Here is an 18,636-nt window from a genome sequence, read left to right as displayed (position 1 = left end):
GCAGTGCTGCTGCCAAGGAAGATGGAGAGAGTGGGAGTGGCCCAGGAGGGCATTTATCAGATGCTAGAGGTCACATGGTCATGTGGAGGGAGGTTTTCAGGTCGACCTGCAGCAGCATGCGGAGAAAAAGAATCAGGTCAAGAATATCAGTAGGCTACATAAAAACTGCATACCTGTTCATCACAAAAAATACCAAAGAAAATAAATTATTAAATTCAACAACTGTAATAAGTTATTTGGAATAATAATTTTGCTACAGATGCTATTGTTCTGTGAATACAAGCAAACCTCCAAGTTGGGAATCACTTAAGGCCCATTCTCCAAGGTTTGATGTATGTAGCTACCTATTGTCAGATTTGAGACAACTCATGACAAAGCCTGTTGCAAAAGATTTTGGATCCCACTGTACATAAAAAACAAAGAATAGGCTATGACAGTTTATTTCACCTTTGTGTTTAGTGTAACAACCAACCAATTAGAATGGTTGTAATGTTTGAAGCAGATTTGCTAAGAATACATGACAGGCTATGAGCACGTTAGCATTATAGTTTTAAGTTTTATGGCTGTTTTATTTCTAATAAAAACATGAATATCGCGAAAATTAAATCAATAAAATGTCTCCTCGCTCCGGATAGGAACTAAATATCTGTGTTGCCCGCCGTACCTTTTAGAGTGACGCACATGCCTGAGTTCCGGCTTGACGTCACAGAACGTTGCATCGTTAGCAAGAAAGCTAACAGAACACCGACATTTACAGCTCACAATAAACACATTCGTTGTAGTAGGACTTAGGAAGTATATAGTAAGTGTTTTTTGACTTATACCCCATCAGAGCGAGGACGGTTAGCCAGTTCCGACGTTTTTGTAAACGCTTATTTCGAATTGTTGTGTTAGCATTGTGTAATGGCGGTTATTGTTAAAGGCTCTGGAAATTATCGTACTGCGAGTTGCGGTAATATATTGTTGATATTATACATATAAGGAATATTAGGTTACGTTTCTGTTTTCGAAGTTCATTAACATAAATCATTATATTTGACTGTTAATTATAATTATATCGAGGTTAGTTTAAGTTACTTAATGCTGGCTTTACTTCTAATGCCATGTACTTTGCTCTAGGTCGAATGAGAGGATCGCCACTTTGGGGGAAATTCGAGAAGTTGCTGAGATGAAGTTGCATCAGTGCCATCTTTGTTCAAAGTCTTTCCCATCGCCATCTAAACTTAAGAGACATTATATCATCCATACTGGCCAGAGACCCTTCCTCTGCATGATCTGTGGAAAAGCCTTCTCACAGTCTCATCATCTAAAACTGCACTTGCAGAAAGTCCATCCTTCAAGGCCTCCAACGGGATCTCAGGATCTACAGGATGGAATTTTAACTCGTGACCAACACCCAAAATGTGATAATCCAGCTGCAGGGATTAACACACATGGCAGAAGTAACTACACTCCACTGCCTGTGCCTGTATCATCTTCTGTGGCCTCCCATATGGAACAGAAAAGGGAAATTGTGACTGACAACATTTTTCTTCCGTCCTCTGAAAATATGCCATGTGTAAATAATGGCTCAGTGACTCTGGATGCAGTACCTCAGACGCAAGTTGATTCTGCAAATGGGGACACATCTGTACGCATTGCCAGCAGGGGATACACCTGCAAAGTCTGCTTGAAGTCATTTAGCTCATCTCTTCAGCTTTGGGTTCACGCACCAACTCATAACAAACCAAAACAATGTGAGACGGGTAGAGAGTCAAGCAAGACTTTTTCTGAACAGGGTTATTCAAAAGGGCACCTGCAGACACAAAAATTGAGCTCAGGCAGAGGCAAAATTACCTTAAAACACCAGTGTCATAAATGTTTGAAAACCTTCTGCACACCATCCAAATTACAACGGCATTTCCTTATTCATACGGGGCAGAAACCCTACTCTTGTAAGAACTGCTTCAAATCCTTCAGACAGAAGGAACATTTACAGTGTCATTTAAATAGTCCAAATAGATGCCCACTTACTGCCGGCACTGAAAAGAAACAACAGCGGTTTTGTCATAGCAGACAAAGCTCAGGTCTGCAGCCTCAGTCGGCACCGCAACAGCGACCCACCAGCCATCGCCCTTGCACGAATTCCTCAGTGGAACTGGAGCTCCAGTGTAAAATAAGTGTAAATGCAGCGCAGGAATTGAACACGACTGAAATCAAGTCAGAGGCAGGCGTAAATCAAGAGCAACCATTAAATACGAGCGGTCCGTGTCAGAGTATTCATCATAAGTCAGGTGAACAAGAGCAGCAACATTCAGCACGTGAACACTTAAAACCATTCCAGTGTGCGATCTGCAGCAGATCGTTTCGACTACGAGTCAATTTAATACGTCATCGTAAAATTCACAGGAACCAGAAAGAATTGGGAGGTCTTACCTCTGTGCAAAACAGCAATGATAGGATGTCTGATTCTGACGCAATGAAACATTCACCTGAACCCATCGACTTGAACATCATTGTTAAACCAGAAACATGGAGTCCAAATGGCAGTGATTACAGTGACTCGCTTCCTCAGGATTCTGAGTTAATCACAGCAGCAGAGCAGCAGAGGCAAACCTGCCGTGCCACCAGAAAGCGGCAGAGAATTAAACCTTTACATCAATGCCATACATGTTTAAAATATTTTCCATCCGCATCAAAACTTCAGAGGCATACGATGACTCATACTGGACAAAGGCCCTTTGCCTGCGAGACATGTGGAAAGAGATTTCGTCAGAAATCACACTTGAGGGTCCATTGTCGCTCACACCTGCGGTCTAGATATCCCAAACAACGATCGCTGTATATCAATCGGCCGCCGTCTCGTAGAGGCAGGTTTAACACAAGGACTGCAGCAGACGTCTCACTCCAGGAAATGTTAGCAGACAAGAAGGACTTTGAGACGCACACTGGCAGCTATGTAGTCTCTGTGAAACATTTAGATGAGACCTCTTCTGTAGTAATTATTGAGAGTAACAGAGAACCAGATAAGTTGTTGCCACATACCTCTAAGAACAATAAGGTTGTGCGAAATGTTTCTAACGTGACTGCGAAAAGGAAACAGATCCCTAAGTCAACGCAAAATCCCGGCATCTTGCGACACCAGTGCTCCCGGTGTTTAAAGTGTTTTCCATGTGCCTCTAAATTACAAAGGCATGAAATGGTGCACACAGGTGTGAAGCCATTTCAGTGTGCTGGGTGTGGGAAAGCATTCAGGCAAGCTGGGCATCTAAAAATCCATGAAGGAAGTACCTGTAAGGGCAAACCACCCAAGCCAGTCAATGAACAGGGGAACAGCAGAAAAGAGAAAGCACATTGTCAACCACAGCTTTACCCAAGAATCAGTGTTCGTATCCCTCAGAAGAAAAAATCTGCAAACACACACAATACAGTGTCAAAGTCTGATTGTGCTGAAGGTAATGGAGTGAGTGCAAAAGCGAGCGGTCTCTTAAAGACAAAAGCTAAAAGTAACGTAGCTTGTAAAGAAAAGAAACTTCACACATGCCGAATATGCTTTAAGAGCTTTCCTGCTCCAACCAAGCTCTCAAGACACATGGTCACTCACTCTGGGGTGAGGCTGTACAAATGCAGCCTGTGCAGCAAAACCTTCACACAGCACAGTCATCTAAAAACTCACGAACACAAATGCCGACAGAGTAGCAAGATGTTTGATTGTATTCAAGAACAAGTACAAATTCCCAACCATCTCCAGGATACATGCAGTGTAAACCTTATAGATTTTAATGTAGATGCAACAAAAGAGCAGCCAGAGTCACATTACACAAGTGTTGGTCATTACTCTTTAAGTGATGGAGATTTATCTTATCGTGCAGAGGCAAGACACACTGAGTGGTTGGCGGTGCCAGAAGTAGGCTCCCAAGAGGAGCAGAGAAAAGCAGAGGAAACGCAGAGAGACAATTGTCATCAAGCTACAGACAGTTACAGTTATTCATTCCCCTCTGATCTTGCATCTGAAATAAATAAGCTTGTCCAAAATCAAAACATGGCACCTTTGTTGCAACAGTATGAAAGCAATGCACATACTGTAGAAACAACATGTACGCTGGCGCCGAAAGGAGTTGCAGCTATTTCAGATAGCAACAAGCTGCTCAGTGATGAACTCCCAAGTCCTGTGGTTGAGAATCAAATGCAGCCGGATGATTACTGGTCCGAACCGATAATTGTGTTCGAATGCGGCAATTGCATCACAAGTTTTAAGAGTCAAAGCGATCTCAAGCAACATGTTTGTTCAACTCATGTTCAACCTGAAATGACAAAGCCAGCCGACAAGAATCGCTGTGACATTTGCTTCAAACGTTTTGTGACTCCCTCTAAACTGAAAAGGCATTATGTTATCCACACAGGTCAGAGGCCGTTCAGTTGTGACATCTGTGGCAAGACGTTCAGTCAGGCAGCACATATCGGAAAACACAGACTGACTCACTGATAGTTTGCATTTTTACTGTGTAATGTTGGTTTTATTTGTACAGTTGTGTTTTAAGATCATTTGTTTTTATCTTGATGTTTTTGTATGCTGTATGTATAATATGCAGTAGATGTATAATATGGACTTGTATATTTTAAGTATTTGATGAATTAAACATGTTTCATGATATTTTATATTGCCTCTTGCTGAATTTGTTTAAACTGCACATTGAATTGGATGTGAAAATATGTCAAAAAAATATTATTATATTATTTTACAAAACTCTTTTCCAGTTTTAGTTGAGACTTGAGTTGTTTTTGAGAAATTAAAAAAAAAAAACGTTAACAGTAGGAACGGAAGACTTTGTACCTGGGGACGATTTTAGCGACGTACCCATTCCGGAAGTGGGTCGCGTCCAGCGCGTTTTGGTTGTGTACATGCGTAACCGGCTGTCTACCGACAGTTACACTCATGCTGAGCTAAACTTGAAGGTTTGTGAGCGTACTTAATTATTATCACATATTTATTTATACAGTAAGGCTAACAGTAACTTAAACGTTGAAAGTTATTTCAGTGTTAGCCTGTGAGTGCTACTAATTAGCCTAGCTCAACTCCTGGTTTTTCAAAATAGCTAACGTTTACTCATGTTAGCGTTTCACGACGCTATGCTAATAATAATACATTCTGTGAACATATAACATTCATACTGCGTTTGGTTAAAGTACCAAAAAGGCATGTACGTAATTGTAGTGTTAAGAATTGCACACACTTTTCATTAATATGACCTACTGAAGTTTTTAATCTAGCTAGCTAACTTTCTCAGCACCATACTTGCTTAACGTTATAGTGAGTCCATTGGTGTAAGGTACGAGCTCAGTCCACATAGCAAAGTCCAAAGCCTGTTGGTTTCATTGAGTAGCTACGGTCACTTTCATACAATAAATTATTTCTCTCTTTGTTAGTCGTCATCGTAGCTGTTTGAGATGGCCACCACGGAGAAAGAAACCCCCGCTAAAAAGGCTGCAGCGCCTTCTGTGTCTCAGATAAATGCCGAATATGTCACACAGGTAAGCATTCTGCATGTACACTACATATGTGGTCCTATACTGTGTGTTGAAGTACGTTGTCCCATGCTGTTTTGTATGTACACTCCATATGTTTTACAGACATCTGCTCACCTGCACTCGGTTTTGTGCATCTTTCTGTAATCAAGTATCTCTGTCAAGTGAACCTAAATTATGCCTGTATAGAAGATCCTACCACATACAGTTCAAAAAGTCCCAATGTGTGAGGTGGGGAAAATGATGGCAAATGAGAGGAGTGTACTTGTGACAGAGGACATGGGTGTTTGTGTTTTGGATCACATAATGGTCAGTCTAGAAGTGAAGCTTTTAGATAGTTCTCTAGTGAACCAGTAACATCCAAACCAGAAAACCCCAAAAGTATATATCTAGTTCTAACTTATTAATTTTCCTTACGTCTACAACTTTTTAAGGGATCATTTGTATCAACTTTTGTGTTGCTTTATGAACTTTTGTATGCTGATGCTGCCATGATTATTATTCTTCATGTGTTAACTTATTTCTTATTTCAGCTGGCTAATAAATATTGGGCACCTCATGCAAAGAACAAACTGCCCTTTGATGCCAAGGTGAGTTATATGCATTGCTGAATCTCAGAGGTTTCAAAACTATATTTAGTTTTTGTAGCTGAACTACTTTAAGAAAGAAGTTGCAAATACATGCTCCACATACTGTGTTTATCATAGTGTTAGTTGCTTTAGGGTGTCTGCAGGTCCTTAAAAAATGTTTTGAATTCAATATTATAAATTTTAGGCCATAAATGTCATTAAATAGTCTTAAAAAAATTCACCTAATTTCATTTTTTGTTTTTTATGTCATATTTTTAAATTTTTTTCATCTTATATATATATATATATATATATATATATATATATATATATATATATATATATATATTCTTTTTTTGTTTTGGTCAAAAATGTCTCAAGCTCTGCTCTGTGAATGTACACACCTCTGATGTTATAAAATTCTTTAAACCTACCACTGAATCGAATACTGTCTTTTTACTTTATACTTGCACTTACCTGTTGGCAACTCACTCTAATAACCACATTCCTTAATAGAAGCTACCTCTGCACTGGACCACATATATGTTCTTACATTTATACTTACCTGCAATTCTTTGAAAAAGAAAAAGATGATTTGCCCAAAAAAATAAGGATTAAATTTGGTTTTAAAAAAGATCTTGAAAAGGTCTTAAAAAGCATGAAATGTAGGTATCTGATACATGTAGACATGCTGTACTGTTTTAGTTTAATACGGAGGTGTAAAGGGTTGCTTTCACCAGTCAGTCATTTCTACCTAAACACACGTTTTTAGCTTTGTGATGCGGGACGTCTGTGTTTGTATTAACCCCCAAGAATTTTTACAATCTTTGCTGTTTGTGTAGGTGATGGAAGATGTCTACGATAAAGAAATTCTCAAGTCCAAGTAAGTGAACATGTCATCTTTACTGTAAACTGCTGTGTTTACTTCAATGAACACATTTTATAGTTACTTATCTCACTCTATCGTCTTCTCTCCCTTACATTTTCAGATTCGCCATCAGAAAAATTATGCTGCTTGAGTTCAGGTAGGATATCTCACTTCCTCTTATGTCCTGTTTTTATTTAGCAGTCAATTAAAAAAGTGGTAGCACATCTTTGTGGATAGATATTCATACACTACTTTAACCTTTCAGCCAGTATCTTGAGAACTACCTGTGGGTGAACTACACTCCAGAGGTGTCCAGCAAGGCTTACCTCATGTCCATCTGCTGCATCGTCAATGAGAAGTTCAGAGAGAATGTCCCAGCTTGGGAGGTAAGAAATTCAGTGCCACATTTATGTTTAGTCTAATTGTCATGGCATAGTGACCTCAGCCTCTGAAGACACCATATGAGTTACTTATCATTTTGTCTTTTGAATTGTGTGCACCAGGTGTTCAAGAAGGACCCCAGCCATTTCCCTTTCTTCTTCAAATGTGTGATGGAAGCTGTATTAGCGGGCGAACAGGTCGGCCTCACTCTGAAGGAACAAACCGTGCTGCTGGTCTTCCTGGATCACTGTTTCAACAGTCTGGTGTGTAGCACTACACTGATACTCAATGTCTTGACTCAGAGGAGGAATATGTAACTTTGTTATGACGCTGCCTGTAGGGTCAGTAAGGATGTATTCATATTAATACCTAGATTACTTGAAATAATCAGCTCATATTTTGATTACAATAGTTAAATGGTTTAAGTAAAATGGCTTCTCGTATATATGGGTTACACAGGTTTGTTTAAAAAAAAATCTGTATTGCTTATCACATCACCATGAAAGCAAAGAGCAGTGTTTATTAGGGCATGTCTAGATAACAAGAAAATGAAGATGCTAAGCATTGATTTCAAATATGGTTGAATATAAGAACTTTTTGATTACTTATTTTACTGTGGTATATATAAATGCTGTGAACAATTGTCCAGGGATATAAAGCCACAGTTTGTCAAATACACCCCCAAAAAGCAGAGACACTTTGTAAAATGTATAAAAGACTCCCATAATTTGCAAGTCCTTGTGAACATATGTTCAATTGAATACAGTTCAAAGACAATATATTTAATGTTCAAACTGATCAACTTTATTGTCTTTTGGAAATATACACGCATTCTGAATTTGATACCTGCAACATGTTCCAAAAAATTCGGACAGGAGCATGTTTAGCACTGTGTGACATCACCTTTTCTTTTAACAACACTCAGTAAGCAACTGGGAACTGAGGACACTAAATGTTGAGGTTTTGAGAGAGAAATTCTTTCCCCCAGGTCTGGTCTGAAGGCAGGCCAGTCAAGCCACGCTGTTGTAACATGTGCAGAATGTGGCTTGGTATTGTGTTGTTGGAATAAGCAGGCGCATCCCAGAAAAAGACGTTGTCTGGATGGCAGCATATGTTGCTCCAAAACCTGCATGTACCTTTCAGCATTACCAGAGCAGATGTGAAGTTAGCCATGATGCCATAGGCACTAACACTCCCCCATAACATCACAGATGCTAGCTTTTGAACTTTGTGCTGATAACGGTTTGGATGGTCCTTTTCCCCTTTCGCCTGGTGGACACTTTGTCCATGATTTCCAAACAAAATTTGAAAATTGGACCACAGCACATTTTTCTACTTTGTGTCAGTCCATCTCCAATGAGGTCGGGCCCAGAGGGGGTGGCTGTGTTTCTGGATATTGACGAGAAATGGCTTTCAATTTACACTTGGATTTGTAGATGTAGTGACAAACGGTGTCTACTGACATTGATTTTCCAAAGTGTTCCCAAGCCCATGTAGTAATATCCTTTATACAATCATGTTGGTTTTTAATGTAGTAGCGCCTGAGGGGTCAAATGTCACAGGCGTTCACTGTTTTAAGCCTTGCCTCTAAAGTGCAGAGCTTTCTCCGGATTCTCTAAATCTTTTGATGATATTATGGATTGTAGACGGTAAAATCCTAAAATTCTTTGCAACAGTGTGTTCAGAGACGTTATTCTTAAATTGTTGAACTATTGCAGTTCATGCAGGTTTTCACAAAGCTGTGAACCTCGCACCGTCCTTACTTGTGAACACCTGAGCCTTTTAAGGATGTCCCTTTCATACCCAACCATGGTTATATCATTTGTCACCAGGTAACCTGTTTACCTGAGGAATGTTAAAAATCTTTTTCTCGTCTTTTATTGTCCCTGTCCCAACTTTTTTGAAAGGGTTTGAAGTCATCAAATTCAGAATGAGTGTGTATTTACAAAAAACAACATCAGTTTAAGTTAAGCATGAGTTTATCAGTTTGAAAATGATATATCTTGTCTTTGTACTGCCGTCAATTAAATCTAGGTCAGAAAGGATTTACAAATCATTGCATTCTGATTTTATTTAAGTTTTACACAGTGTCCCACCTTCTTTTGGAATTGGGGTTGTACTCTGAAAGATGAAGGGGAAGCGTTAAACATTCTATCGTTACTCTAAATATGATCGCAAGAAATTTGCATGGGACTTTGAATAATGAGGGTTTCATTTTAAACAGGTCAGGCCAAAATGCCTTGTTGCCCAAGATATATGTAGAAATGAAGGCAGTTGTTTGTAATGTCCACTAGGGGGCAGTAGCACACCAGACAGCACAACTTGGGGTCAGCATCTCCCACCCATCTGTATCCTCTGCAGCCGCATTAAACCACAGGGAAGCACTGCAGATGTCTCACTTTAAAATCTGCTGTGATAGCCTGCTGCACTTTGATTGTATCCTATAAAGCCCACTAAATATTTTAGTTGCAGACTTTTATTATGGGCTGAAGTGTAATAAAAATCTGTCATACACAGTGCATTCTGACAACTCTCTTTCTCCCTCTTTCTCTTTGTGCGCCTCCCTCCCAGGAGGTTGATTTGATCAGAGAGCAGGTGCAGCAGCTCATCTCCCTGCCCATGTGGATGTGCCTCCTACCAGTAAGATTCCAACCTATTACCCCAATTAAGTTTTTCTGGTGGTCATTGGCACACAAAGTAATGACGCTTGATAATTTCATTGCTTTGACACTAATCTTTAGATAAAACTGTCTGTTTACTGATTTGCTTCTGTCATGTTTGCAGTCCAGACTCCAGCACGAGCTGAGGAAAGTTCCAAAGCTGCAGAAGTTCTGGAATCTAATCACGAAGAAATTTGATAAGATGGATGCTGACGCGGCTGAGCAGTAATATAATTTTCTTTGCTTGCGTGTTCAGATCTATACAGACTTGGAAATTGTGTTTTGTGTCCTATGAGTTTCCAACTGATTCGCTTTCTTTGTGTCTTTTTCCAGGGCAAAAAAAGAGAGGACCTTCCTCTCAGCTCTCATTAAAAAGTTTCTCGGAGTTCTCATGTCAATTCCGCCATCAGGTAATTTCCTTTGGGATGTCATAGTGTTGTGTGCAACTACTTAACATGGAATAACTTCAGCAAGAAGAATGACCATTCTTTCAAGCCTATATGAATAAACAAAAAAGGTGCATCCCTGGTGTGGATTTCTACCCCCAAATATTGAGTAAAATTAATGATACTGGGTGACTCTCCCTGTGACTTTGCTCCCAAAACAGGTCTTTGCATGTGCTCTCTCTACCTTTTCCCAGCATGATTAATTTTCTCAGGATTTTCTCGAGCTTGCACAGTGTCAGAGAGCACATGTATTCAGTCCAGTATGAAACACAATATCACCCTTTTTTTAATCACTATTTCAGTTGCACTGCTCCCTCTCTTTCCGAGTCGTGCAGCCGCCGAAGGAGCATGTGCTCTAGCTGCCATACAGCCACCGGCGCTGACTACTATGTTGTAATGCAGGCCGACACAGAGGCCCCCCACCTGAATGCTAAAAACAGACCATGTGTATTTGTGTGTTTAGGTAGAATTCAAACCTGACAGGGTAGATTACAATCCAAAGCCCAGCGGGATCCACATCACTCTAATGCGTGCTGTATGCCTCAGCTTTAAGCACATGCACACACGTACACACTAACATGCTTAATGAGGGCTGAGGTCCCAGCATGCCGCTGTACTGGCAATGCAGTATCTCATAGTGAGGCTCACACACTCAGCATGGCACCTTGGTGTTGTCCACATGCGTTTGCTGCCCTCATGTCCTTGTGATAGCTACACCTCCTTTGCACTGCTGCATCTTATCGTTATCTTATCATTTCATATCTTTTTTTTTTGGTCTTATATGTTCATATAATCATGTCTGCTTGTCTGTCAGATTGCTTTTGTCATTGACAACATGCATTCCTTGATACTTAGTGATCAGTGATTTCCTCCCTCCTTTTCCATAGGGCCTGCATGCATGGATAAAGTTCATTACTGTGAGAGATTCATTGAACTCATGATTGATTTGGAGGTAAGTCACATCCTCCTATTCAGTACCTTTCATAATCTTTTGTCTCTCTCACCAGATTTGATCGCTCACTTTAAAATATTCAGCTCTAGATGACGCACTCACTCTTAACAGACTAAGCAGACACTCATTTCCACTATGTGTGTACAGTGTATTTGCTTAATCATGGTATTCTGATGAAGGAAGCGGCGTAGACATCCGTCTCTGCAGAGCTCGTTTGCCTTTTGTCCTTCACATTTATAGCTAACTCAGGTCAACCGACAGTGGCGAAATGTCCAGTCTCAGCTCCGCCCAACGCGTCTCTGTCATTGCTGTCTGCAAAGCTATGCAATATTTGAAACAGTTGTCTGTGTGAGAAAGGTTATTTTCAGCCTGATGGCTGTTGGCATGTGGTGTAAGGTGTTAGGAGTAATGTGAGGTGTCTGCTAGACATGAGTGCTGTGACCTGAGACCCAACAGTCTTCTGGAATGATTTCAGTGTTTCTAAGGAGCAGTTGGTAAACACGTTTGCTTTGTTATATTATCATTTTTTTATATTAACAACAAACTGTTTTGAATTAATTTTCAAATATCACACCTTAAAGCAACAGTATGTAAGATTTAGGGGGATTTAGTGACTTCTAGTGGTAAGAAATGCAGATAGCAACCAGCTGAAACCTCTCCTGGTTAGAATTACTTCAGTTCAGGGGGTTTAACTGGGAGCTAAATTATCTGCAGAGGTCACTTCCTCTCCAGAACAAAAAGACCAGGTAATTTAAACTCGTAAAAACACTGAATAAGGCAGGCAGAGTCACATTAAAAATATCATCCATCCATCCACTTTCATCCACTTATCTGAGGCTGGGTCGTGGGGACAGCAGGCCAAGCAAAGTGCCCCAGCAACACTTTCCAGCTCCTCCTGGGGGACCCCAAGGTGTTCCCAGGCCAGATGAGATATGTAATCCCTGCAGTGTGTTCTGGGTCTGCCCCGGGGCCTCCTACCAGTGGGACGTGCCCGAAACACCTTCAGGGGGAGGCGCCCAGGAGGCATCCTGATCAGATGCCCGAACCACCTCAACTGATCCCTTTTGACGTGAAGAGCAGCGGCTCCAATCTGAGCTCCCTCTGGATGTCCGAGCTCCTTACCCTATCTCTAAGGCTGAGCCCAACCACCTCGTGGACGATACTCATTTCAGCCGCTTATATGCAAGATCTCATTCTTTCGGTCACTACCCAGAGCTCATGACCATAGGTGAGAGTTGGGATGTAGATGGATCAGTAAACCGAAATATTCGCCTTCCAGCTCAGCTCCCTCTTCACCACAACGTACCGATGCAGTGCCTGCATCACTGCAGATGCCACATCAAACCGCTGATCCATCTCACGCTCCATTCTACCCTGACTAGTATCTCGGGGTCTTGTCCATGAGTGAGGGAAAAAAAAAACAGTTTTTCAAATGCTCTCATTGCAGAGGGGCTTCTAACGATGGTGGCTGATGAAAAAACACAAATATCTAGAGCCAGTGTTTCGTTTGTCCAGTCTGGGCTTCTGTAGAAACATGGCATTGCAACATGGCGATTCCCATAGAAAAGGACCTGCTCCCTATGTAGATACTATTGGCTCATTATCAGGTAATGAAAACATGCCAATCCTTATTTTCAGGTGATTATACACTTAGAAAACATACTTGTTTTAATCAATTTCTCCCACTATACCCCCCTAAATCCTGCACCTTTAAATTCTTTATCTGCTGCATGCTGTTGCCTGCAAATTTGAAATACATGTATTGTAGGTAGTCGTTTAAAAAAACTTGTCTCTTTCTATATTTTGGGTTTTCATGGGCAATTTTGTGTCTGTTTTGTACAAAAAATTCAGCAATCTGATTGAAAAGTGATGCTTGTCTCTCATTCAACACTTAGAACCCAGTAGAAGGGTGTGGCGGTGTAGTTTTCTGCAGAGACTGCCTCTGCCTATATTTTCTTACTTTCTTTGCGTTTTTTTTGTGTGTGTGTGTGTGTGTGTGTGTGTGTGTGTGTGTGTCGGGGACATCAATGAATTTGAGGCTTCCTAAAAAGGTAGCAACCAGGTGCCAGACAGTAAGCAGCAGGCATCCAAGAGACACAGTGCCAATCTGATTGAAAATCGGATTGTACTGTTTGTCTGTTTGTCTTGGCTTGTCTATGTTTTACTTGCTGAGACTGTCTAGTGCACAGCTCTACTCTTAAGAAGGAACAGTGTCTTGCCCATTTTGAATTCTGTGTTGGTGTAACCCACACTGATGCATTGATCTTAAAGATATACTATGCAGGATTTTCCTAGAAAACAGTTATTAGACTCATACAGACGTAATCCCTCTCGATCATCACTTATGACCTGCTAGTGTGTGGCGGTGTTGTTTTCTGCAGAGACTCGTCCCTCTGCCTGTATTTTCTTTTTTTCTTCACATTTTTGTGTTTATGAAGTTGGGGCTTCACAAAAAGGTAGCGACCAGGTGCCAGACAGTAAGCGGCAGGCATCCAAGAGACAGAATGCCAAAAAACAAACAACAACAAAAAAATGCAAATACAGCAAGGCAAGTGAATCTGGGGCTGGTTTTCACTTTTTTAAATAGGGTTCTAGTTATAAGGTATCTGTTGCTATACCACAGAGAGGGATAGTTTTAGTTGGTGGATTTATCAAGCAGAGTATATTCTATGTTGGTAGTCATGGTGTATTTTCAGTCACATCAGTTATCAAAGAAGACTTGGCATTTTCGGGGTGATGAAATAGCTCGTAAAGATGAGGAACTTTTATGAACTATAATCATATTGGTTCATTTAAAAAAAATGATAAAGGAAAATTAAATTTGACATAGTGTTTCAGGGAGGAACCGTTGCCAATGAGGTTGGCTATCCATAGTGAAGACACAATGTCACATAAGATTGTTGCTGCTGCTGCTGGCTGTGCAGATCTCCTGTTACTAGCGAGGAAGCTCAATAGATTTCATCTGGCCGTCCTGCTGACAGGCCGGCCTTGCTGTTCCTGGCAGCGGCTAGTGGCCGGCCAGCTAACTGTCTCCAGAGACATCTTCTGTCCTTCAGCGCTATCCTTTTACAAAGCCTCAGTTGCCTGAAATCCATACTTCCCCTCTCTGATGACGACCTGAAAATTAATGCAGGGAAAAAAGATCCCCATTTTCATGCGTCTTGTATGCTGGCTGTCAGGACTGTGTTGAGATCAAAGATGGCTGTTGGATATAAAGGTATCTGTTCTCTCGGTGTTTAGGTATCACTTTGCTGCACCTGCTGCCTTTGAAGAGCAGTTTTCAATGAATAAAATAATAGATATTTCGTTTTGTTGGTGTTTTGCATTTCGGTATTCCATTTCATATTCTGTTTCACGATGCCGTTTTTTTCCGGGCAGTTCTCTTTCAGCCTTTATAATGTGATAGATTGAACCCCTTTTTTGTCCTGTGTGCACCAGTCATTCTCACACTCAGCCTGTCAGCCCATCAACACGTACAGTATTTCTTTGTTATATTCCTACCAAAGCAGCTCTGTTATCTCGTTTTGACAGGTTGCTTCTGTACTTGCCTTCATGTCATATTCGTGCGCTACATCAAGCAAATAAATGATGGCTATAGAAGTATTCTTCTCATCCCGCTGCCAGTTTGCCTCATTGTTTGCCTCTCTATCATATGTTTCAAAACAACCTCAAGACAAGAAAAGACCATGGATCAATAAGATGTATGGATATTCATGGGCCAGATGCCGGGAAATGTTGTCGTTGTTGAGCCTATTGATTCTTTTGACCCCTGAGAGCTGTCTGTTCATACAATACCTAATTATTTTTGTCTGTGGTGATGGAGAACCATCCGACAGTTCTCCTGAAAACATGGCTTGTTTTTCTTAGTTATTTTGGTCCTGTCCATTGAGTAGAACCCCCCCCCCCCCTGCATGTTTATACTACCAAATGTATTCCAGTTACACACAGTTGTGAGACGTTAAGGGGTAGTTCAGAGCTTTTCATATTTGGTGTATTGGCATTCACTCTGTCAGGAGAAGCAGGCAGGAGTACCGCCATAGACACCAAGCAATGTACTGCTGTGGGGCAGCAGCAAAACGTATTTTAGCCACCTAAAAAATCATTATCAGTTTAAGTGTACACTATATTTAGAATATTTTCTCTGCTTTACCTTGCCATCAGGCACTGTTTTCAGAAAGGGAACTGAAGCATTATATCCAGCTATGCTCTCTTCCATGCCACCAGACTCCTTTGACAAAAACAGTAATTTTACCTTGCAGAACACAGGAGTTGCTGGTCTACTGTTGCCTCAATCGGTTAGTTTATTTGTGTTATTGTGTGACTTTGGTGAATCTGAACACTTTACAACACAGGTGACATAATAACACAAGCAAACTAATCGATCGAGGCAGCAGTAGACCAGCAACTCCGGTGTTCTGCGAAGTAAAATTGCTGTTTTTTCCCCCAAGGAGTCTGGTGTAGAGCACGGCTCAGGCTGCATCTTCCTGTTCGAACCCGACCTGAGTCCGAGACAGTTATAACAGAGCCCAGCCCAAACCTGACTGCCTTTCTGATTTTTAAGTCCGAACCCGACACAGTTTATTACCTGACACAGTTATCACCATGGTTACAGCTTGTCTGTTTACCGTGATCACACATGGACAGTGTGTAAATGACCATCAAAAGGCTGCTGTTACGCACAGTCAAACACGCCGCACGCACAGCAGCACACACACTCAGTTGGAGCAGAGCCTGTGTTGCCTTCAGGCGTTATCTCATAATTAATTGAATAGGCCATAGCACAACACAGCAGCAAAATTTCTGATTTGTTATCTGAAACCAGGCCCGACGGTTATCCACACTCTGGTCTGGTGGCTTTAAAAAGAGCATAGATAACGGCTTCAGTTCCCTGTCGGAGGGGGCTTTCTGACATCATGGTAAAGTGGTGAAAATATACTAAATACAGTGTACACTGCCTCCTGTTCACAGGGGTTCATTGCTGAGCTGCCTGTTTTTCCAAACTAGGGGCATGCCGACAGCTACCTGCTGTAGGTAATACAGCGACTATGGATAAGTCCCTCATACAACTCTCAAAGCTCAGTATTTTAGCCACAACTTAAAGCCTTTGGGTTTCCTCCAGGTACTCCAGCTTCCTCCCACAGTCCAAAGACATGCAGGTTAATTGGTGACTCTAAGTTGGTTGTAGGTGTGAATTTTAGCGTGAGTGGTCCCTCTTTGTATCAGCCCTGTGATAGTCTGGTGACCTGTCCAGGGTGTAGCCTGCATCTCACCCAATGTCAGCTGGGATAGGCTCCGGCTTCCCCGTGACCCCTAACAGAATAAGAGGTTATTGAAGATTAATGAATGAATGTACGTAAGCCTGACGTCCAAATCTGTAAACATGGTGTCCTTTGTGTCTAGGCCCTGCTGCCCACCCGACGTTGGTTCAACACAGTGTTGGATGACTCTCACTTGGTGGTCAGCTGCCACCTGTCCAGCCTCACCCATAGAGAGAAGGAGGGACACCTCTTCTGCCAGGTACACAGCAGCAAACACAGGGAAATACTGCATATGCATGTACACTTGAAATTACTGTATGTCAGCACCCTGAAATCTAAATCACCTCATCATTTTCATGCGTAGAAGTAACTTGTATTATTGCTACATTTCTGCAGTTGCTGGACATGCTGAAGTTCTACACAGGTTTTGAGATCAATGACCAGACAGGAAACGCCCTGACAGAGAAAGAGATGACCACTCTGCACTATGACAGGATCCTCTCCCTACAGGTAAACAGCATACATAAAGAGGGACAGACAGACATGCTGTGGCAAATCTGGGCTGCCTGCTTTGTCTTGTTTGCTTTGGTTCAGCTGTTGTTTTTCACTGAAAGTGCTCAGGATGTTCTTCATGGATCTTCTGGATATTATTGTGCATCAGGCGTATGTAGCTTCATGTTGTTTGGGAGAGCAACTGTGTAATATGAAAACAAAATCATACTGCTTGCTACCAATCTGATTTTCACATGAGTGTTTTGCTGTGTGTTTCCTGTCTTGCAGAGGGCAGCTTTTGCTCATTTCCCAGAGTTGCAGGACTTTGCCCTGTCCAACGTAGCAGCAGTCGACACTCGAGAATCCTTGACCAAACACTTTGGGCATCTCAGGTAAATCAGAACATCCGGAGTGAATCTTGAAATGAACAAGTGCACTTGCAGCTCGCCAGTGCACAGATGGAGGGATGTGGAGGGAGAGTATGCATGATTGGACTGAGTACAACTACAGTGAACTGAGCACCAGAGTGTTGTTCTAGCTAACAGGACCACTTCCTGGTAGAGGTGGCTCATCCTTTTTACCCCCTGCCCTTATGTACTTTAGAGAGCACATTAAACGTTCTCGGAGAGCTGTCAGTGGTAGAGAGTTGCACACAAACAAGCCCTCCAGCAGTTTGTCTGCGGATAATATACAGATCTGACCTTTTATTTAAGGACCAAAGCATACAAGCCTCAGTTGAAGTACCAGCACACACAGACTGCCTACCTATCTTGGTCTTATGTTGCAGTATAGCATAAGCACCGCCATTGCTGCCTGACTTCCCTGCTAAATGGCAGCTAGTGAGCCCTTGAACAGGCAGCTGGTACCAGCCAGAGAGAGAGGCATGCCTCATTAATTTAATCGATTTGCAGTGGCTTGAGAATAAACTCTCCGAACAGCTGTGTTTGTCGGATCATATTAGCTCGCCAAAGAGCTAAAAAGCACCCTCGCTTTGATGAACTGGCCTGTGTGTGGTTTTTTTAAACTAACACGCACGCTTGAAGGGGAGTGAAAAGACATTGATTTATTGGTAACTTGTAATTACTTTGGGGTTTCTAACCTTTCTTGGCATTTTAATGTCATAATGAAAATTTAAAATTACTCACCCAAGCTTTTAGAAAGTTTATAACCACTATGTTTTGGCTTTACAACACACTCAAAGTGGGTGACTGATTACTTATTTGTCTTCATGTTTTTGTTTGTCATAATTGCTCTGAGGTTCTGTGCTGGAACAACACAAATTGCAGTCAATGTTTGTATATCCATCACCTCTTTTTAACTTTTTTTAGTGGATTATAAATTTTTAAACCCCACACTAAGTTTCTTTGAGTCAGGCGGAGGGTTATGAGCCGAGCCGAGCTGAATCAGGTAAAGACTGCGCTGAACCATTTCATGTATTTGTAGCAGCTCTGCTCCTTTTCCCCAGAATTAGGCTTTTGAATATAGCAGGGACTGCATTGTTCCCC

The 18,636-nt window shown here is 41.5% G+C and overlaps 2 protein-coding genes across 3 annotated transcripts in view; both read left to right on the top strand.

Annotated features, from left to right (window-relative positions):
- Nucleotides 1–687: 687 nt before the first annotated feature.
- On the top strand, nucleotides 688–4,638 carry LOC126400633 (zinc finger protein 770-like). Of its 2 annotated transcripts, none has more exons than XM_050061501.1 (2): nucleotides 688–802; nucleotides 1,120–4,638. In XM_050061501.1, the coding sequence occupies exon 2, from the start codon at nucleotides 1,169–1,171 to the stop codon at nucleotides 4,463–4,465; it is 3,297 nt and encodes a 1,098-aa protein (XP_049917458.1). In that variant the 5' UTR covers nucleotides 688–802; nucleotides 1,120–1,168; the 3' UTR covers nucleotides 4,466–4,638. The 2 variants fall into 2 exon arrangements, with proteins under 2 accessions (XP_049917458.1, XP_049917460.1); XM_050061503.1 differs by lacking the exon at nucleotides 688–802 and adding an exon at nucleotides 809–952.
- Nucleotides 4,639–4,842: 204 nt separating this feature from the next.
- aqr (aquarius intron-binding spliceosomal factor) overlaps nucleotides 4,843–18,636 on the top strand; it is a 73,789-nt gene continuing 59,995 nt past the window's right edge. Inside the window, exons 1-14 of the mRNA XM_050061649.1 lie at nucleotides 4,843–4,935; nucleotides 5,407–5,511; nucleotides 6,039–6,095; nucleotides 6,917–6,957; nucleotides 7,064–7,099; nucleotides 7,208–7,328; nucleotides 7,446–7,586; nucleotides 9,895–9,963; nucleotides 10,108–10,208; nucleotides 10,317–10,393; nucleotides 11,317–11,381; nucleotides 16,782–16,898; nucleotides 17,036–17,149; nucleotides 17,420–17,523. Coding sequence (XP_049917606.1) covers nucleotides 5,428–5,511; nucleotides 6,039–6,095; nucleotides 6,917–6,957; nucleotides 7,064–7,099; nucleotides 7,208–7,328; nucleotides 7,446–7,586; nucleotides 9,895–9,963; nucleotides 10,108–10,208; nucleotides 10,317–10,393; nucleotides 11,317–11,381; nucleotides 16,782–16,898; nucleotides 17,036–17,149; nucleotides 17,420–17,523 — 1,127 coding nt within the window. The 5' untranslated portion in view covers nucleotides 4,843–4,935; nucleotides 5,407–5,427. The remainder of the gene's footprint in view (nucleotides 4,936–5,406; nucleotides 5,512–6,038; nucleotides 6,096–6,916; nucleotides 6,958–7,063; nucleotides 7,100–7,207; nucleotides 7,329–7,445; nucleotides 7,587–9,894; nucleotides 9,964–10,107; nucleotides 10,209–10,316; nucleotides 10,394–11,316; nucleotides 11,382–16,781; nucleotides 16,899–17,035; nucleotides 17,150–17,419; nucleotides 17,524–18,636) is intronic.

This window comes from Epinephelus moara, chromosome 14 (genome assembly GCF_006386435.1).
Source record: "Epinephelus moara isolate mb chromosome 14, YSFRI_EMoa_1.0, whole genome shotgun sequence".
Lineage (NCBI taxonomy): Eukaryota > Metazoa > Chordata > Actinopteri > Perciformes > Serranidae > Epinephelus > Epinephelus moara.
The sequence above is the reverse complement of the archived record's forward strand: the minus strand, read 5'-3'. Positions and strand labels throughout refer to the sequence as shown.

Excerpts from the sequence above, each read along its gene's own strand:
- LOC126400633 (XM_050061501.1), top strand. The coding sequence starts at position 1,169 with ATGAAGTTGCATCAGTGCCATCTTTGTTCAAAGTCTTTCCCATCGCCA.